This window comes from Myodes glareolus, chromosome 1 (assembly GCF_982192425.1).
Source record: "Myodes glareolus chromosome 1, mMyoGla1.1, whole genome shotgun sequence".
Classification (NCBI taxonomy): domain Eukaryota; kingdom Metazoa; phylum Chordata; class Mammalia; order Rodentia; family Cricetidae; genus Myodes; species Myodes glareolus.
In genome coordinates this window covers 133,858,215-133,880,509 of record NC_142026.1, presented here as the reverse complement: position 1 = coordinate 133,880,509, position 22,295 = coordinate 133,858,215, and the positions used below count along the sequence as shown (strand labels likewise).

General features: G+C 39.5%; 1 protein-coding gene across 3 annotated transcripts in view; it reads right to left on the bottom strand.

Annotated features, from left to right (window-relative positions):
* Tulp4 (TUB like protein 4) overlaps positions 1-22,295 on the bottom strand; it is a 160,592-nt gene that overhangs the window by 116,206 nt on the left and 22,091 nt on the right. Inside the window, exons 1-2 of one of the 3 annotated variants that reach the window (XM_085687702.2) lie at positions 12,786-12,859; positions 8,592-10,556 (exon numbers count right to left, since the gene is read on the bottom strand). In XM_085687702.2, coding sequence (XP_085543828.2) covers positions 8,592-8,843 — 252 coding nt within the window. In that variant the 5' untranslated portion in view covers positions 8,844-10,556; positions 12,786-12,859. Of the gene's footprint in view, positions 1-8,591; positions 10,557-12,785; positions 12,860-22,295 lie in introns of those variants that run through there. The other 2 variants (XM_085687695.2, XM_085687708.2) reach the window with 2 other exon arrangements.

Genomic DNA, 22,295 nt, shown 5'->3' with positions numbered 1-22,295 from the left:
TCTTGAGAAGCAGCTGCACAAGTTTCCTATAATAAATACTAAGGAGCACCTTGCAGATAAGAAAGCAAAACACAGGCTGGAGACATGGATCAGACCTTAAGAGCACTAGCTGTTCTTTCAGAAGTCCTGAGTTCAAATCCAACAACCACATGGTGGCTCACAGCCATCTATAATGACATCTGGTGCCCTCCTCTGGCCTAAAGGGGCATATGCAGGCAGAACACTGTATACATGAATACATACATACATACAGACAGACAGATCTAGAAGGGAGGAGGAAGAAAGAAAAGAAACACACTATAGGCTCCCAGTATCCTAGGAACCCCAAACTGATGGTGGAACTAGTAACAGCAGCCGAGTCTCTCAATGGAGTGCCCCTACCCCTACAACTCCCCATCAGCTTTTATAACCCTCCAGTGCCTCTCTCACTTCACATTCCACTCCTCCATTCAGGAACCACCAGGGCAGTCAGCAGAGGACTTCAGCTATACTTTCCAGTGTTGTAAGAAGGTTGCTTGCTGGTTCCCGGCTGCTCAGCCCCGAAATAATCACAAAGAGACTATATTATTTGCAATACTGTTTGACCAATAGCTTAAGCATATTTCTGGCTAACTCTTACACCTTAATTTAACCCATCTCAATTAATCTGTGCATCACCACGAGGTCAAGGCCTACCAGAAAAGTTTCAGTGAATCTGTCTCCTGCGGTTTCATGGCTTCTCCTTGACTCTACCTCCTTTCTCCCAGCATTCAGTTTAGATTTCCCCGCCTACCTAAGTTCTGCCCTATCAATAGGCCAAGGCAGTTTCTTTATTAACCAATGGTATTCACAGCATACAGAGGGGAATCCCAAATCATTCCAGCCAGCCAAGGAAATGCAAAATGCAAATAAAGAAAAGCCTAAGGATTGTTATAGAGTATTGGGGGAAACTCACTGATATCTCCAAGTTCTGTGTCCCAGGACAAAGAACTGTACCAGGGACACATGGATATTAATTTAATAAAAACGGTGTATAAATAAAGATAAAAACACTCCCAAGAATAGGAGTGATCTAATGATCTGGGAAAAGACATCTACTAGGACATAAGACTCAATACCTTTTACAAGTCATTTACATAGGACCTTCCTCTCCCATCTTTGTATATAGCAGTCAGCTTTTTTACCCTCACATTATGTTCGGTTTGTTGCATTAGCAACAGGTAGGAAAAGGTTTCAAGTCCTCTGGAGACCGGCTTCTTTCACTATGTTACTCTTGATGCCAATGTCTCCAGCTCTGATTCTCCTATCACAGGATGACAGTGTGCCTGAGAACACGTGAAAGGAAGGAAGGAAGGAAGGAAGGAAGGAAGGAAGGAAGGAAGGAAGGAAGGAAGGAAGGAAGGAAGGAAGGGTGAGCAGATTCCATATAATCCCTGGGCTTGCTGGCCAGCCTACCCAACCTAGTATGTGAGACCCTGTCTCAAAAACCAAGACAGCTCCCAGAGAATGACACCTCTCTCTCTCTCTCTCTCTCTCTCTCTCTCTCTCTCTCTCACACACACACACACACACACACACAGAGAGAGAGAGAGAGAGAGAGAGAGAGAGAGAGAGAGAGAGAATTAAAACAGTTTAGTAATACAAAATCTTAAATTTCACTATTTTCAGGTTCTTACAAAAAATACCGAAAAGTAAAAGGCACTAGGATCTGAAAGGAGTAAGAAGCAAAGGGAATACCCAAGATGATAATCACAAAAGGGAATTCTGGAAATCAGATGGGAAACAAACTACTGAGTAACTCCAATCAAAATGTAGTAGCACAATTGATTCCCAGGTGGAGCGCTCCAGGGACACAGAACAAATGAACCACATACTGGATGGAGTCACAATGAATGAAGATAAAAGCACTGAACAGAATACTGATTTCTATATTTACATTTGCTTTCTTAACATTTTTTCTCTGAAAATGATATTTTAATGGTGTTTGGGGTATACAAAAGTGCTGCCTTCTTCCACCCACAGACAACTGCTACTACTGCTTTTTATGACGACTATGTCTGGCCCCACTTGACCAGCCCTGCCTTCCCCTAATCCCCAGCATTTCACTGTCACAGGCACATGAAACAACCCCTCACAACCATTCACTGTCTCTCTGCTCACAGCGCCTCTTCAGTTCACCTTCTGAAAACAGTGTCATATGGAAGGAATACAGAAGTAAATTCAAATCCCAAGTCTCCAGTCCTCTAGCCCTGTAGTCTCAAGGAAGATCTCCTCTCTGAGCTGCAATTCCTTTGACTTTATAGCAAGGTTAATGCCAAGTTGTAGAGAGTTGTTCAGTGGCTAAAAAACAATAAACATAAAGCACATGAAGAACTTATGGAGCATAGATGAGAACTGTCATCAGCAACAGCAACAGTATAGCCCCCGGAATGGTAGCCATTGTGATATCCAAGTCATCTAGGCTGGAAGAGTTCTTGTTTCATCACTGTACAGCCAAAGACCAGCAGGTCCCAGCTCAGCACAGACCTGCAAATGGTTCATCAATCAAAATGAGTTCAAGGGATAGTTTGTTCTCTGCCTTGCCCAGAAACCTCTGATGGCGTAGGTCCAAAGCATGTCATCCTCCAACACTTACACAACAGCTACCACACACTTCTGAAGTTAACCATGGCAATGTTTTAAAATACATTATCATACATGTGCATGGAGGAGCAGTGCCACAGTTCATCAGTTGCACAGTAGTGCATTTGCTCTCACAGCAGTGGAAAGAAGCACTAATCACTATACCTGTGCTATCCTCCTCAAATAGACTATCCATGAAGAATCTGTGTGAGAAACAAAGGCTTTGTGGGCTTTGCTGGCTTTAATACAGAATGACTTTTCTCAGTAGAATTAGTATATATATTACTAATGTTAAATTTTGCAAAACGCTTATAAATCAAAGTTTTCAATACCACAATAAAACCCATTACTTTGTATGTTAACTTACCAAGTTTTAAAAAGTGTTTTCAGCTCTTATGGATTTAAGAAGCTTGTGCCCTAAGGTGTAGATCTGGAGTCTGGCTCTGAGTCTTCACCACAGAGCATGACAGAGTCATAAAACTAAATTTAAAAGATCCTTCTCACAATCCAGACATTCCTGTTCTGTTTTGTTTTGTTTTGTTTTTCTAGAATTGTGATGCATGCCATGCAGTGGTTTTTAAGAGGGGAAAAGTACTTTAGAAATAATTTCTGTAATATTTTAGCTACTCTTGGGGAAACTAAGTATGTACTGTTAAGTACAGTCTCCAGAAAAGCTAGGTGACAATGTTTAGGGAAAAGAGCTGTAAAGAGGCTTGACTAGATGTGGTGGTAAAGGAAGATGGAGAAAACAGCGTTTATGATATGGAAGCCAGATACAGAGGGAAATCTTGCTGTAACAACTGAATTTGGGATCAGAAATCCTCATGGATATCAGAGAACCTTGACTGCTGCCTCTTCACATCTACTGAAATGGAGAGTACCAGGGACTGGTCTGAAGGTAGAGGGGTCTGAAGGTAGAGGGGCCGGTGGAAAAGGAGTTATATGTAGGAGACTGCTCTTTCATTTCCCGACCGCTCAGACCCAAATAATCACACAGAAACTGTATTAACTACAACACTGCTTGGCCTATTAGCTTGGGCTTTTTATTAACAAATTCTTACATCTTAAATTGACCCATTTTTATTAATCTGTGTATTGCCACAAGGCTGTGGTTTTGGATCCTTCTTCTTCTTCGGCAGCATGGTGTCTCTCTGAATCTGCTTACTCTCTCTCTATACCTCTTCCAGCCTGGCTATATTCTGCTCTGCTATAGGCCGAAGCAGCTTCTTTATTGACCAAAGGTAATAAAACATATTCATAGCATTCAGAGAGGAATCCTACATCAGTTATACTGGAGTGACTATGACTTGATATTACTGAAGCTCAATCTTAAATCTCATACATCAAACTGGACAATGCAATCTGGAAGCAGAGGGAGAAGACAGGAGACAGAAATGTGGGAGTCATCAAGATAGGTGGGATTAAAAACAAGAGATAGTCTTTCATTTATTGTTCTTATTGACCTATTGTTCCTCTCCCTTCCTCCCCTTCCCAAAAAATAATCTTTAAAAAGCTGTACCCCATCTAACATTTAAAGATGGGGGTGGACAGAGCTTCAGAGAAAGGTAGACAGGCAAGGCAAGAAAAGAAAAATAGGAGAGTCTGGTATTCTGGAAGGAGAGAACGCTACTGATGCCACAGGTCATCAAGTGCTATGGGCTTAGCACTGTAAGATCACCGGGAAGGATCAATGCTTCATTAGAGTGATAGGGAAAGAAGCCACAATGAACTGGAATAAAGATTTAAAGACCATTTTGAAAGACTAAGCAGCATTTCCTACTAAGTTTGCTAAACTTACTGGGCAGACAACTTCAGCAAAGCCCCGTCAGTGCAATCACAGCATCAGAGAAAGCATCTCATCAGATATGAGCAAACTAATGCAGCCACCAAGACCACACTGCAGCGGAAGTGGAACAAATACGGCTGGCTTCCAGGAGCACTCATAATTAAACATCTATGTCTGCAGCTGGAGTGATAGGATGATATAAAGAGCCTCACTTATAACTCAGGTCTTGCCATTCTGTTAACAAAATTCCCATTTCAGAGCTCTTAAATTTCAAAATTGGGGGCAGGGGACTACAGATTTGCATTTAATACAAGTTTTAAGAAACTAGAAATAAGCTGAGGAGCCTCAGAAGGCTCTGAATTAAATTCCAGCTCTCCTCCATACACACGGCACAAACTTAGACAAAGTGTCCAGTGTCTATGAGTGTAGATGCTTTCTGTTGTAACTCTTATGGGAACCACGGAAATAGTCACGAGGTTGGAAGTTTCTAGTATCAAGCTGGCACTGGGTAGGGGAATGACTATCTCAGTGTACTTGGGACTTCCCTGGATTTGGCATGGACAGTACCACATCTTGGAAAATTAGCATAGTTGGTCACTCTACTCGGCAGTCATAAATGGGACACATCCTAAAATGAAAAAAATAGAAGTTTGGTGTGGGAGAATTGTCTGTATTCTGTCAGTCATGTTTTAAATAAATGCTGATTGGCCAGGCAGGAAATATAGGCGGGTCAACCAGACAGGAAGTAGAGACAGGGTAAGGAGAACAGGAGAATTCTAGGAAGGAGGAAGTCCATTCCTCCCAGTCCTCCCCAGACCACCAAAGAAGCAGGATGTGACCTGCTCCACTAAAAAAGGTACTGAGCCATGTAGCTAATATAGATAAGAATAATGGGTTAATATAAGCTACAAGAGCTAATAAGTAGCCTGAAATAATGGGCCAATCAGTTTATAACCTAATATAGACTCTCTGTGTGATTTTTCTCTGGGACCGGGCGGGGCAGAAACCCCCACAAGCAGGCTCTAATGTTACAGAAGTTAATGTAAAATAAAAATGTAAAGTGAGGGAAAATGACTCAAAATCATTTCAACAATGAAAGAGGTCACAGTCTGTGAATTACAGACCCCTACGTGGTACACAGAATTCTAAGCTCACCCAGCCTAATGTGTATAACCTGCAGTCCTCTCCCAAGTATGGAGGTGGGCACAGCCAATTCAGGAGGCCCTTCTCCAGAGCCAGAATCAGAAAGACTGCACAGAGAAGAGGCTAAAATGACAAGTTCACTGAATGGCCCCTACCCAAAAGAAAGCTTTAGTCCTACAGCCCCAACAATCTACATGAGCATACTGTGTTACTCAGACTGAGAGGTCTTGGGCAGAGGCTATACCACATGAGGATTTCAAAACTACAGCACTGTGAGACTTGAAATATAATGATTTTGCACACATATTCATACATTACATATGTATATGTTAGATGTGTTCTGTAATAAGTGTGAAAGTGTCTTTAAAATAAAATCCCTTATCAAAGTATAAAATCTCCCAAAATTAATAAAAATGCATGTATATGTGTATATATATATACACATATATATATCCCCTGAATTTGTACCTTTAGTAAGAAAAGTTCAAATACATAAGAAAGTTGTTGGTTTTTTGTTTTCTTTTATTTTGTTTTGTTTTTCAAGACGGGGTTTCTCTGTAGCTCTGGGACCTGTCCTGGAATTAGCTCTTGTAGACCAGGCTGGCCTCAAACTTAGAGATCTGCCTGCCTCTGCCTCCCGAGTGCTGGGATTAAAGGCGTGCGCCAGCACCACCTGGCTCAGAAGAAAGTTCTTAATAAATTAAAATTGCACTGAGAAGCAGACTCTCAACCTTGCTTAACAACTGAAAATTTCAAATTTTGATAGTGGAATGTAAAATGGTATAACCACTCTGGAAAACTTATTTGGCAATTTCTATTTATAATACATGCCAACACTATAATTCAGAAATTCTACTTTCTGTGTGCATAGCTCTACCAAAAGATATACACTATGCATGAATGTTCAAGGAGATATGATTCTAACAGCCAAAACTGGAAGAAACCCAAATGCTCATCAACAGAATGGACAAATTCTGTATCTTATGTCAATGGGAAACCAATAGTTTTTACAAACAGCAGTTAGTCGAGGCAGAGGCCAGAGGCCAGAGGGCAGAGGGCAGAGGGCAGAGGCCAGAGGGCAGAGGGCAGAGGCAGAGAGAAAAGAAAAGGAAAGGAAAGGAAAGGAAAGGAAAGGAAAGGAAAGGAAAGGAAAGGAAAGGAAAGAAAAGAAAAGAAAAGGAAGGGAAGGAGGGAGGTAGGGAGAGAGGGAAAGAGGGAGGGAGGGAAAGAAAAAAAAAGAAGGAAGGAAGGAAAGAAGGAAGGAAAGAAAGAACAGACGTACGTACGGTCTAACAATGTACACAACAGGGATGAATCTACTACACCGAGTAAAACAAGTATATAATGAGAAACACGGGTTACTCTTCAGTGGGGACACACCTGACACAGAAGCACCTCCTAAAAGACCTGATGGAAACTATACAAGAACACCTATCAAACACAGTGAGCTGGCAGATATGTGCAGTGAACCTGCTAGAGTCTTGATCTTGGACTTCAGCTTTCATAACTATAAACAATAAATTTATATAAATTGTGGAGATATTTTGTTTATGATATATAAAGCTTGCCTAAAGACCAGAGTGTAAAGTTAGCCACACTAGTCAGTCATACACGCCGGGAGGTGGCGGTGCACGCCTTGAATTCCAGCACTAGAGAGGAATATAAAGCGGGATGAGACAGGAACTCACTCTCTTTCAGTCTGAAGATTTCATAGAGGTGAGGGCTCTCTAGCAGTTTAACTGCTTTGCTTTTCTGATCTTCAGTTTGAACCCCAGTATCTGTCTCTGGGTTTTTATCATTTGTGCTACAATAAACTACCTAGTATAAGATATTTTATTACAGCACCAAGAATGGTCTAAGATGAATGTAAAGCCAGAGAAGGAACAGCTGCAGGTCCCTGTAACAGGTACTGGAATACCCCATAACTAATATGGTGGGAGTTTACATGTGAAACTCTAAATTATATTGCTACAGTATGAATGCTGAGCTCCTCTCTAAATCCCTAGGTTGAAATATAACCTAGAGGGAAGGCCTTTATACAGCTATTAAGTCATTGGCCTCATGAAAGGGACTGGTACTCTAATAGGAGATTCCAGAGGATTGACTTGTTCCAACAAGAAATAATCTGCAGTGTACAAGTCAGAAGAACATACCCTCATCATCCCCACAAAACACTGCAAGTTGGCAACCCAGATTTCAGTCCGACCACCAGAAATGTGGAAAGTAAGTCTTTACTGGTCATAAACGACCAAATCTGTGGTATTTAGTTAGAGCAATCTGGATAGATTAAGATGCACAGCCCCAAAATATTATTGCTTTTGCATAACCATCTAATGAAATTTTAAGATACCTGAAATTTTCACAGATTTCTCATAACACTCACTTAAGCTAATGAACAATAAAGCATATTATCATGGTGTTGTACAAATAAACATTTAGCAAGAAACTATCAATCATGCATGGCCTTCTTTTAAATACAGTTGTTAGCATTTAAGTATTCCTCAACAAAAAGTAGAATAAACTTTTGGGTGGGTACTAGAGGGCCAGATTATGTATAAATATGGAACACACAAACATCAGTACAATGAGCCTATACAATGTGAAAAATTGAGTCTTGTCAAATCGGGTGTTAAGCTAGTGTAATTGGTTACTGAGGTAGAAGCAACACCACTTTCACACTGAGCCTCAGGATAGAATACGCCCTTCTCTGTCATGAAAACTAGGAACCTAAAAGGCTGGTTATGATCATCTAGTCTGATTCTTCCACCCTAATCAGAAACCCACAGTGTGTCTCCCAAGGCAGCAGCAGCAACTCTCAGGAATGGGGAGGAAAGCACAAAAGGAGGGGACAAGTGACTTCCTTGTGGAAGGTCAGGACTCTGTGAACAATGCCCACCTTAGCAGCTATCTTTCTTGGTGGCATACAGGAGAGAGAATTCACAGTATTAAGTCTTACTACCACCAAGTCTAAGAAGCTGAAATAAAGTTTGGGGCCAGGGAGGAGACTCAAAAAGATCACCAGAAGTGACCACAGAAAAAACGAAACAATGCCACATCTTACCTCACTGTTGTGGCCTCTCAGGTTGAAGTTGATCCTCTGTGGAGTACTGCGGTCTCTGCGACAGTGACTAGAGGTGAAAGTCACCCCTACCACACCACGCCCATTGCCTGTGGCCAACCACCCTTCTTCATAGTAGCGCCTTCTGCACACAGGCTTCTCCTTCTCACTTTTGGGGACACGCCCTTTCCAGGACAGGCAGAGGATGTTGGAGTCACTGCAAAGCACAGGCCCATGTTCCACTGCTGCATACATACTTTTTTCAATGAATTATTTCACTTAAAATGTATTAAGAATTTCAAGCCAAGTTTCATTGGCTTATTTTTGTGGCTGGACTTGGTTTTGTTTTGTTTCTCCTTTAGTTACAACTGATCTAGAGTCTAATTAAGGTCAGTATTTTATAAAGATCCACCGAATGCATAGTGAAAAAAAAATTCCTCTATAAAAGATAACATCAGTCTGCTAAGAAAGGTATACCTAAAAACACATGGGGTCCGTTTTCATTTCCAAAGTTCTTGGTAAAAACACGCTAATCCTCTGGAGAAAGAGCTCTGTTAGTGTGTGGTGACAGAAACTAAGTTCTCTTTGTCTTTACTGTTTGGTTATTCTCAGCCTGAGATTCCAGTTTTGTGTAATGTGATTCCAGAAATAAAATATTGTGAACACACAGATTTCAAGTAACTTAAGACGGTAAGAATCCCTCTAGCTGAAATTTCCTATTCAAAAGTTCAAATTCAGACAATGACCATACAAGATCATCGTCCTCCTGAACTCACCCTCCGGCACGCTTTCTAAATTAGGCAAATTTCTGCTGTCTAGCTGAAAAAGGTTGCATGAGGCAAAAGGCACACTAATGTGCAAAATCAGACCGGAGCTTGTGTATAGAAGCAGCCCAAATTTTAGGAAGAGAAACACTTTTCCCAATGTTCACAACCAGAAGTTTCCTGTCTCAAAGACTGGCCCTGTGTCCCTAGGAACATGGGGCTCCCTAGAATGACTCTCCCATTGACTGAAGCACCCCTCAGTGCCATAGGGACTAGAGCAAAGTGCCTTCCCTCCGCAGAGGAAGAGGCTAGAGCTTCAACCTGGACCAAGTGCTTTCCTTACTCCTACTTCTTGCTGACAAAGAGATTGCAGGAGTTTGCTTTTCCTTTAACTCGTTTCTCTGCTTTTTTGCTCCTAAAGATCACGTATTCTTCTATCTTGATGAAAAAAGAGCAATCTTGGAATTAAGTCCATTAATCTTCCTCTCATATGCAAATCTTTAAGCCATCCACCTAGGTGTGCAGCAGAGTTCCCCAAGCTGTACCATCTCTTGAGAACAGCTCCACACTTTGCTGAAAAAAAAACCTTCTTGTTCACATTCAAGCCTGTTCACACACCTCTCAACCAAGAAAGGTTTTTCCTTGATATTTATTTTGTAATTGACAGTTCCAATTAGTATTTTAAAATACCTTAAATATGCAGAAAAGAAAAAGATAATAAATAAAAATTTTCAAATAGTTAGCTAAAGACACAAAGAAAACTGTTCCTTTTCAGATCTATCCCTCACTGGAGCCACGAGCACAGCAAAAGCTACTCAACTTCAATCCAGAGTTTTAAATCTGTTCCTTCTTTAACTGGAGGGTATTCTTGAGGCTTAATCTGTGTGATTTTTTTTTTCTTCTGCAAACTTGCTTTGCCCATGAACACCATAAGGAAAATTTGCCATTAGTGATGGACTGTCCTCCAGGGACTCCAGACCCCAGCAGTATGAAGTTGTTCCATTTGATGCTTAAGACTAATGTTCATCAGTTGCAAAACTCTCGATGTGCAGAATGAGCCTGCCCTCTTATGAAGGTGTATGTGTAGAGAAAGGTCTCCCATATACAGACGCACTCTTCAACTGGCACTTGCGGTGTTTGTTTTCCCAGTTAATTCAGGAGCCATCAGGTTATTCATTGTTTGAAGGTCTTAGACTCTCACAATCTGTAAAACAACAATGACAAAATGGGATATGCATATTTTTAAAAAATAGCAAATAAAAGTTCTAACAAATAAGTGCTGGAGCTGAAAGTAAAGGGCAGGTTTACATTTGCAACTACCTGATGAAGCCACTTGTAGACACTGCTAGCATCTGAGTAGAAGACATGCGACAGGAGTCACCTGCCACACACTGTCATGTTAAGCCTGTCAACCGCACTTGCACTATCCTCTCTAAAATTCTGGGCCCTCAAGTGTGGGTCTTTCCCCTATCGATGACTTGGTGTAAGCAAGCTTTCTCAAAAATGAAACTCAAAAGCTCTAGGAAAATTAGTGGAATCAGTTTGTAGGTTTTTGGTTTTTTCCATCATTATTAAAGAATATTTGTTATTAAAGAATAACACAAAGCAACAAGAGCCTTTAAAAGGCTCTTGTCTCTGATGGTTAGCCGCTCACTGAGCAAGGCACAGCTGATTTTTCAGCTTTCAACTTTTCTACTTGCTACAAATTCCTAGAACAGTGCTCTCAACCTTCCTAATGCTTCAGTCCTTTAATGCTGTGCCTCATGTTTTGGTGACCCCCCCAACTATAAAGTTATTTTCATTGCTACTTCGTAACTTTAATTTTGCTGTGGTTATGAATCATAATGTAAATATCTGATATGCAGATGGTATTAGGCCACCCCTGTGAAAGGGCCATTCAAAATCCCAGAGGGGCTGCGACCCACAGGTTGAGAACCACAGCACTAGACCATCTTTTGCTGCCTTCCCTGTGCTCTTCAACATTTGCACCAATTTGCAAAAGCAACAGTGATCAAACTGTCAAGTCTATCAAGACCCAGCAGAGAAATTTCAACAGCACTAGAAGGCTATGGAATTTTTTTTTAAGCCAGATTATCTTCACAAGAGACTTAAACCAGCATTTTAAAAAATTATTTTTGAGACTGAGTCTTGCTAGTTCCTTGAACTCAGGATCCTCCCACTTTAGCCCAAAATCAACAAGATTACAAGCATATGCCACCAGACCTGGCAATAATTTAATTAAATACTGACCTTTGCTAACAGCAGCAAAAAAAAAAAAAAAAAAAAAATTAACAAAATGCTGACCCTTTAAGTTTGTAGCTTTTCAGTATTTCACATTCTAGATTATCAAATAAGCAAAAAAGCACCTCTAATGATGGTCAGAGTATATGAGAATTGCAAGGGGGAAGTATTTACATATAGCTACAGTGGCAAACGAGTTTACCATGCTTCCACAAACACCCTATCTACTGAAAAGAGTAAATGACAAACTGAGCATTTGTCATTTGTCTACTGAACATTTTCTTGAACATGAACAAAGGGAGCCCTGTCACGTATGCAATATTTGTTGCCAAAATAAAAACTGAGCTTTGAAATTATAATCAGAATTTTGAGAACATAAGCATCCAGTATTATAGATTATAGCTATATAGATTATGTAGTATTACAGATACTATAAGCATATATTATTATAGATATATAGCTCCCTAAAGCTCAAAGACCTTTCCCATGCAGCTGAAGGTAATACTACTACATGAATGAATGAATTTTCTATTTTATATCACTTTATACTCCTATGACTTGGATATATGATTGTCCCCAAGAGGTTCATGTGCTGGAAGCTTGGTTTCCCAGTGTGTCACATTGAAAGGTGGTAAGACCATTAGGAAGGAGTCCAGGTGCCAATTAGTGGAATTAGCTGAGGATTAATAATGTTGGTCTCACACATGGGTTAGAGCTCACATTAGTAAGAGAGCTCCTACAAGAGTAGATGTTGTAAAAGAGTGAGCATGGTCCCTTCTTGCTTTCTCTTGTCATGTGATCTCTCTCACACACTTGTGTGACAAGATGTAATTTGCTCTGTTATGACACAGCTAGAAGGCACTCGCCAAAGACCAACAAATTGGCTGGCAGTGGTGAACCACGTATTTAATCCCTGCACCCAGGAGCAGAGGCAGGCAGATTTCTGTGAGTTTAAGGCCAGCCTGGGCTACACAGAAAGTTCCAGGAAAGCCTGGGCTACACAGAGAAACTAATCAGTCTCCAAAACTAAGAGCTTTTCACTCTAAAAATGCTCAGTTTTGTTTTAGTTTAAACACAAAATGGACTAGGCATGTCAGTACTCAGAAGATGCATGTCCTTTAGTGAAGTACTAATTTCCAGATGATCATAATGATGAGAAAAATTGCATCTGAGTAAAAGACAAAAATCTTACTATGTAGCCCAAGCTGGTCAGGAAAGACTTGAAAGCCTTGAACTCAACTTCTTCCTGCTTCAGCCTCCGAAGAGCTGAGATTTCAGGCAAAAAAAAAAAAAAAAAAAAAAAAAAGGTTACTAATGGGGGGATTTCACTGATGTATTTCAAAATGTATCTGTATTATTTACCAATTATATATAAAAGCTATTTGATGTGTGTGTATATACATAATATATTTAAGACATTGTAACTTGAGTTGGGCAGTCATGACACACACCTTTAATCCCAGCCCTTGGGAGGCAGAGGCAAGCGGATCTCAGTTGAAAAGTTCAGACAGAAAAGTTGAAAGTGAGTTGGAGTTATCTTGGTCTACGTGACAAGTTCCAGGCCAGCAAGGACTACACAGAGAGTCTCTGTCTCAAAACATCAATCAACCAACAACAAAAAAAAACTTTCTTCGAATATATTCATATTACACTGGTTGGCTACCAATTACGATCATTGTTATACTAACCGTCTAATGAAAATCTACACCAAGGTCAACTCTCAACAACAAACTTACCAGTTTGTAAGTAAAATGAAACAAAAGTAGAATATGTAAGAAATATGTGATGCAACTTTCTTGACTAACAAATTGTGGGTGTTGACTCCCCAGTTACTTAGAAAGTTAATCACATATCCAACCATCTGTCTAGTCATCTAGCGAATGCCTCAGTTAGCCTGTTATGAAGACTAGTCTCACATCCCAGTAGTTTTCTAAAATAACAGATAGCTGTCTCATTAGGGAGTAGGGACAGAGATTCAAATGCTAAATCTCAAGTCAAGCAAGGGCCTAGTGCCCACAGAGGTCTGTTGCTTTGAGAATGCCTTGAAAGAGAATGAGTAAATCCACTGTATAGCTCAGTAAGAAGAACCTACACCTAAGCTAAGTGTTCTAACACTAAGTTCCACTCAGAGTTCAATTCTTGGCAATACTCTGGGTAATATTCAGCACTAAATAAACTCTCAGCTAGTTCTATTACTATGAATAATTCCCAGGTAGTAGAAGCAATAACTGACAGGGACAAGAATGGGATTAGGGGTTCAAAGGGCTTATGAAATATGATCTATCTGATCTGTTAAGTATGCACTGTACAGGAACACTTGAATCACAGCTTCCAAAAAGGACAGACCAGAAACATTAACGTAAGAATCACTTGTCATAGAGCTGAGTTAGTCACAAAAAGGAGAGAGCTCAGCAAGGGAGAAGATAAGGATGGAGAAACAGATCTGTCAGAACACAGTCCGGGAATGGAGTTGCATGAGAATTCTGAGTGTTTGTGAGAACACACCCAGAAAACAAGACAAGAGTCTTGTGACCTCAGTTTCTTCAAAACATGAAACTGTTCTAGGAATGTATTTTCATGTTCTTCCCAGGAACATGAAAGGAGTGAGTTTACCTTAGTATAGGAGTGAGTTTACCTTAGTTTACCTCATTATTGCTCACTATTGCTAATCAATTAAATGTTTAAATTTTCCTTTATATGCTTCTATGGAAAAATATGTTTTTGCCATGTGCAGCTTGTCCTTGTGATTGTACACAGCTTAAACTCATGAGAACTTTACTCTGTGACCTTTCCTAACGCTCAAAGTATAAATCATCTGAGGTTCTGAATAAAGCTGACTATTGCATGAGATTTTTGTCTGCCTCATTTATTGGCTCAATTCTCTCAGGCCCCACCACCTCTAGAGCAGTGACATGGGTCTAGTGGTAAACTCTAACACCTCACATCAGGCAAAGGTAGAAGATACACTAAGGAGTCTAACAAAAGTTATGGCAGAGTCCAGAGTGAAGAGTGAGATAAGAGAAACCCCAGCACACTCAATGAGGAGATATTCTCTGAGCCTGGGCTGAGGCAGCACTGGAGTGCACAGGTCAGTGAAGTCTAGGCCCTGAGCCAAGCACCATCAATACAGTGTGAGAAAACAGGCAAAACAAACTTATATGAAGAGATCAATGCTTCAAATAATCGTCAACAGGTACTTCAGGCAAAGTTGAGAGAATCCTGATGCAAGCATGTCCTGCAATGCAGTCAATGCAGCAGGACCTAAAGAAGACGTTACAACAGCAAAACAAAGACAAAAAATTAAAAGACCTGGGTGAAAACAAGGAAAGTTTAGTGACGAAACTCCAGTGACAAGAAAGCCCTAATTACTGAGAAAAAGTTAGACTTCTGTTAAGATTACAGGTCGGCCTGGAGAGATGGTTAGTAGTTAAGAGCACTGGCTGCTCTTACAGAGGACCTGGGTTCAATTCCCAGCAAGTATGCAATTTAAGCTAAACGACACATAAGCACACCTGTGGTACACACACATACATACATGTGAGTAAACACTCAAACACATTAAAAAACAATGGTGGTTCAGACTGGAGAGAATTTAAAGGAAAGAAAAAAATCCAATTATATTCCCTAGATTAGGAAAAACTCAGTGTTATGGATTAGAATTAGCATATTTAACAGAAACAATGCTTTAAGCCTGATCCTATCTTAACTTCATAATAATTACCTTTTCTCAAAAGATTATGTAATATTTCATCAATATCTAGATCTATAAGCAATAGAATGGGCTTACAGTGCAAAGGAAACAAGAAAAGACCTCCAAATAAGCAGTCAATCCTGGAGAGGCCAGAATGAAAGACAGACAGAACAGCAGCAGAACAGACAGTGACTGAGGAGGGTGAGCAGCCTTGTGCAAACTGGGTAAGATTAGGGAAGTTCAGGTTTGAGTTCAATATTTTCCAGACTTTCAAATACTGAAAGGCTTCATTACTTGAGATCCCTAACCTGAAAAATCCAGAATCTGAAATGCTGTTTTCATGGGAAGTGATCAACCTTTACAACTCTGCAGGCAGATTCTATGGGCAATATGGTTTTCATACTTCCCAATTGGATCCTTCTATGGCTCCATTCCCTAAGGTGTGAGAACATGGGAAAATTAAAACAAATATATGAAGGAATTGCAAATAATTGCCTGGCTGCCATATAATGTTCAATAAATGTTGAACATTGTTATTTTATTAATATCCTACCATTTGTAAAATCTGGAATAAAATAAAAGGATATTCAAAGACAATTAACTCTGATACCATTTTAAAAGCAGGAATAAAGAATAATGCAGAAAAAGGGATTATCTCCGATTACAACTAAAGGCTAAAAAACAACACTTCTTACTGAATGGCCATATTATGATAGTGAATTACTGAACAAAGGAGAAAGGCTGATCAAGAACTAAGGGCCCATTGCTCACCCACAAATTTACAACCTCCCAGAGAAATAATACAACCACTTTACAAATTCTTAAACCAAGGTTGGAGATGTTAAATGAAGTTTTCAAACCTCACCAGTCTGAGTGACAGAAATAAAATCTCATGCCAATACCTATCCTTTTCCACCAAACTACACTGCCAACATTAACAGTAGTCATTTCCACTCCACACCCATGCTGCTGTGAAATAGGAAAAGACGTGATCATTTGATGAGAACAAAAATGAATCAAGATCAATTCGACTGTTCTCGGCTCCAAAATATCTAGAAGAAATAACAAATGACTTAAAGGGAGAAAATAGTGAAATTTCAAAGAGTGGTAAGTTGAGGAGTAGGGTAATTTTTACTATCTAAATTATTAAGGCATCATGTTTTGTGGTATCTTTGTTCATGCTAGTAAATGAAAGTCAGTTAAGCTAAAATAGGTGATTATACCTGACTCTTCTAAGAATACACATTTACTGGTAAGTCCACTCTGTGTTGACATATGCAATCTTCTAAAATTTTTTAATAAACTGCACAGCAACACTTGAAATAACAAACAACCAAGGTGAAATTTACTTTTAATATGAAAAAATCAGATTTAGGAGGAACTTCCCAGTTCTCATGGTCACTCAGCACAGTGTGGCTGTGAATGACAATCATTTTCCAATTCTGGTTTATTTTCCCAGAAAACAATTTGGCAAAATGCAGAAACTGATTAAAACCAACATTACCAAAGCTAAAACAAAGAATCAACCAAAGATATCAATAAAATGTGCTATACCACCCCAAATTCCAGTTAATATATCATCACAGAGTGGGGGAAGAAGCCATATAAAAAAGGAAAGTACCTAAAATCACCTTTAGCTATATATATAATTAATAGGTTACAGAATTTAATGAAAACAGCTTGAGGAGAGTTAAGTACAATGGGAAAACACGATTGCTATGATCTAAGTAAATGTTGTAGAATATTATTTTAAGGTGTGTTAAATTTGTTTATGCTCTGGAACATTTGCTTAACAATGAAAGATGAGTTGTTTTTATTTATGCTGTATTTGTTTAACTCTGTGAAGCTATGATTCTTTGTCTAAAACATCTGATGGTCTAATAAAGAGATGAATGGCCGGGGCTGGAGAGATGGCTCAGTGGTTAAGAGCATTGCCTGCTCTTCCAAAGGTCCTGAGTTCAATTCCCGGCAACCACATGGTGGCTCACAACCATCTGTAATGAGATCTGGTGCCCTCTTCTGGCCTGCAGACATACACACAGACAGAATATTGTATGCATAATAAAAAAATTTAAGTTTTAAAAAAAAAAAAAGAGATGAATGGCCAATAGCAATGCAGGAGATGACAGGTGGGGCTGGCAGGCAGAGAGTATAAACATAAGGATAAATCTGGAAGGAGAGAGAGAGCGAGAACAGGAGAGCAGGATGCTAGGGGCCAGACACCCAGTCACACAGCAAGCTATGGAGAAAGTAAAGAAAGGTATACAGAAATGGGGAAAGATAAAAGCCCAGAGGTAAAGGTAGACAGGATAATTTAAGAAATGCTGGCTAGAAAAAATCCAAGCTAAGGCTGTGCATTTATAAGTAAGAATAAGCCTCCATGTGTGATATATTTGGGAGCTGGGTGGCAGGGCCCCCCAAAAGCAAAAGAGTAAATAGTAAAAGAATACTAACTAAAGTTTGGAATTCCAACATGGGGCTAGACTAAAAGAAAAACCAACTACAAGTAAATTTTGGTATGCCCCTCACCCCAATTTGTTAGATCCTAATACTCAAGATGAAATTATCAAGTTTGGGATTTTGGTCTGGAAAGATGATGCAACAGCTGAGAGCACTTATTCTTTCAGAGGATCTGGGTCAATTCCCCGCACTCACATGACAGCTCACCAAAATCCTTTACTCCAGTTCCAGGGTATTCAATGCTTTCTTCCAACCTCAGAAAGTACCAGGCACAGATATGGTACATAGATATACATGCAGGATAACACTAATAATATATGTAAGTTAAAATAGAGAAACCTAAAAAATTTTTTTGGAGATGGGGTCCTTGGGAAGGGATTCCACCATGAAAAGTGATCCTCACAGTAGATTAGTCCCCCACTATACAAAAGGCTCCAGTAAGTTTCCTTGTCCCTTTCACAGTGTAAGATTACTCCAAGGTACAGCCCCCACTAGACACCAAATCTACTAATGCCTTTGACCTTGGACTCAACATCAAGACTGGGAGCAATAAATTTCTACTGCTCACAGATTACTCAGTCTAGTGTGTTTTGTTCTAGCAATGAAAAGAAGGAAGACAGAAAAACAAGAAAAAATTAAAGATGACAAGTTAGCCTAGGTGTTTCCCAAATTCCCAATAAAATGATCAGAGATAAAAGAAGAAATGCAGAAAACAGAGAGATCATAGATGGGTCTTTTCATTACTAAAAGACAAATGGAGTATATGAGATCAGGCTGACAGGAAAAGTGCCTAAGAGCCTTGATTCAGTCAAGCAAGCATACTATCTCAACCAACTACCTTCTTACACCAGGGCTGCCTAAAGGCTAAAGAATGACACAGACCCACAGAGAGCCAAACTTTGACTCTACCAAGCTTTTCTTGTCCCACACTGACAGGTGCAGTGATATTTCTATTTTAATAAATAAAGCTTGCCTGAAGATCAGAACGCAAAACAGCCACACTGTCAGACATACAGACTAGGCAGTGGTAGCCAACACCTTTAATCCCAGCAGCCACAGTAGTTAGCCATAGAGGCCTGGTGATGGTGGTGCACACCTTTAATCCCAGCACTAGAGAGGAATATATAAAGCGGGATTATATTCCCGCTTTCTTTCAGTCTGAAGATTTCATAGAGCTAAGGGCTCTCCAGTGGCTTGGCTGCTTTGCATTTCTGATATTCAGCTTAAGCCCCAGTATCTGTCACTGGGTTTTTATTATTCATGCTACATTTGACATTCAACATTTGAGGTACGAATTCATAGGCTGGAGCTACATGAGGTTGGAGTCACTGCCCTACTGGCTAAGTTTTTCTTTTTTATTTCCTGGTGGGTTCTCCCTGAACCCCCTTCTCGGACTATTGCCAAACTAGGTGGCTGCCTTGAAATCCAGACAGGCTTTTATTGTTCTATGCAGCAGCAGTAAGATGCTCATCTTCATCATCATCGTTGGTAGATTTGGTAAGACAATCGGGAATTCTTAAAGGGAGAGAAAATAATTGAAAGTTTTTCCCCACATTAAGAAACGGGAAACACCACTGCAATACAGGTATTTGGGTCTCTGTATAATATATTAGACAGTTTGAAAATGGAATGATTAAACAACAGGCTTTCTAATTTAGAAGGGATTTATATAATGTCAATTGTAAACATTATCAGCTTTGTCATTTTTGTCTTATCACTGAAAAAATTGGTTAATCTCAGTGCTAAAATGCAGGCCTTAGAAAACCTTAATAAAACAAATCACAGACACATTCAAATCCAGAGAGAGGAATTTAATAAAGAACCAATTTCAGCATTATAAGAATAGAGGCACATCCTAGGTTTTCAAACAACCAACCTTAATATATCTAGTAACCGACAGGAACTGACAAGTGATAGAGGCTCTGTAAGAACTGAATGGACTCCTGTGCCGATGTCAGATTTAAGGAGATTCAAGAAAGCAATATTCTCACAAGGCATGAATTCACCTTTTGTGAAGCAAATGTTAAACTCGTGGTAAGTTTGTAAAAGAATTATCCCTAATGACTGGATAGAATTGGTTAAAGCTGATTTTGAGCCGGGTCCACAATTGCAATGTAGTAGTTGGTTCAGAGAAAAGGCTAAGACTATTGAACAGCAGAGTAAAGCTAAAGGTTTGGAAATATCCCAAGATCAAATTCTTGGAGAAGGAAATTATGCAACTGTAGAAAAATAATCTCTTTATGATGGTCACATCCTGGCTTTATGCCATACAACAGTTTTGAAGGCTTGGGACATAATTAAAGAAGCAGGAAAGAAGACTGAATCATTTACTAAAGTCATATAGGGTCCAAAAGAAACCTTCATTAATTTTTACAAAGACTGACTTCACAGTAAATAGAATGATACCAAATTCAGAAGTTAGGTAGATTGATGTGGGAGAATTGTCTGTAATCTGTCAATCATGTTTTAAATAAACGCTGATTAGCCAGGCAGGAAGTATAGGCAGGAATACCAGACAAGAAGTAGAGGTGATACAATGAGAACAGGAGAATTCTGGGAAGGAGGAAGCCCATTCCTCCCAGTTCTGCCCAGACCACAGAAGAAGCAAGGTGTGATGTGCCCGGCTAAGAAAGGTACCGAGCCATGTGGCTAACATAGATAAGAATAATGAGTTGATATAAGAGTTAGCAAGAAGCCTGAGCTAATGGGCCAACCAGTTTTAAAACTTCAGGAGACCTCTGTGTGATTTTCTTTGGGGCGAAACAGCTGTGGGAATTGGGCAGGACATAAATGCCAACAAGCAGGCCCCCTCATGTAACAGTAGATTAACTGAATCTCTGGGCTTTTTGTTTGTTTGCTTTTGAGACAGGCTTTCTCTGTACCTTTGAAGACTATCCTGGAAGTCATTCTATAGACTTGGCTGGCCTTCACCTCACAGAGATCCACCTGCCTCTGTCTCCCAATTGCTAGGAGTAAGGCCAGTACCAACACAGCCCAGAGAATCTCTGGCTTTTGAAAATGCAAATTCTCTATGAAAAGGGATAATTAGGCCATTAAAGGCAAGGTAAGCAGGATTGGAGGAATGGATTTGAGATACAATTAATACTCAATCTCATGACCATGATGCATGGATAGCAGAGGTGATTTCCAGAGGATTGAGGGGAAAAAAATCAAAATGTCAAATGTTATAATTGTGGGAAACAAGGTCACCTTAAAAGGGATTGTAGACAAGGTATTCCTAGAAACAATTTTTTTTGCCTAAGAATAATCCATTCAGAACACCCCTCTCTCCTGGGATTATATGGAAGGCTATGGCAAAGGCAGGTACTGGACAAATGAATACAAGGAACATTCAAGGCAATCCTTTGCCATGGGACAAAGGGGCCACTTGCAGACCCCTATGCCAAATCTGGTTCAGTCATTTCCTGAACTATATATTGAAGACATTGAATTTATATTAGATGATACAGACTTGACTTTTCTATTTACTCAAGTACAAAATATAATCAGGAAAAGGAATCATTCCATATACATAACACACATCCAATCCCATACTGGTCTCCGAGGTCCTCTAGCACCAGGTAATGCAGAAATCAATCAATTATTGATTAGAAATGTGCTGAAGGTCTCAGAATTCATATAAGACATCATGTCAATAGCAAAAGGTTAAAAAAAAAAACACTCTTCCATCATGTGGCAACAAGACAAGGAAATTATAAAAAATGTCCTACTTGTTCTTTATACAAACAAACACCACTACCTGCAGAAAGTGACCCAAAGGGTACTGAAAAGAAAGAAATGTGGTAGATGAATGGGTTCCATTTTGTAGAATCTGGAAAACTAAAAGTATACCACACCATTGATGCCTATGCAGGTTTTCAATGGGCAACTGCTGTGACTTTGAAAAAGGCTGATTTGGTAATCACACATTTGCTAGGAGTTATGGTCATCATGGCTATACATGTACAAATAAAGAAAGACAATGTTCCAGCATATGTCTCTAAGAAAATTAAACAGTTTTTTGCTTATAATATAAAGATAGTGTCAGGTATGCTATACAATCATATAGGTCAGGCAGTTATTGAAAGATCAAACTGAACTCTAAAGGGCATGTTAAATAAACAGAAAGAGATGATAAACACCCCCAGAAATAAACTACACAATGCTTTATTAACTTTGAATTTTCTAAATGCTAATGAGAAAGGAACAACAGCTGCGGAGAGACATTAGATGGTAGAAAAAAACTACAAAATTAAATTAGTCATATACTTTAAAGATGTACTGACCTCAAAATGGAAACCAGGACATGTGTTACACTCAGGAAAAGGGGTTTTGCTTTTGTTTCCACAGGAGAAGAAAAGTTGTGGATATCATCTAAATTGCTAAAGATTCAATTTGAACAAGAAACTGTTCTTAATTAGAAGAGATGATACTTCTTCAAACAACATGGCCATTTAACCAAAATTAACCTATAAAACTAACAAATGCTTTTCATCTGATCAGATATAACTTGTCAAAAGAAATCTAGCTAAGGAATCTGAAGAGTAGTGG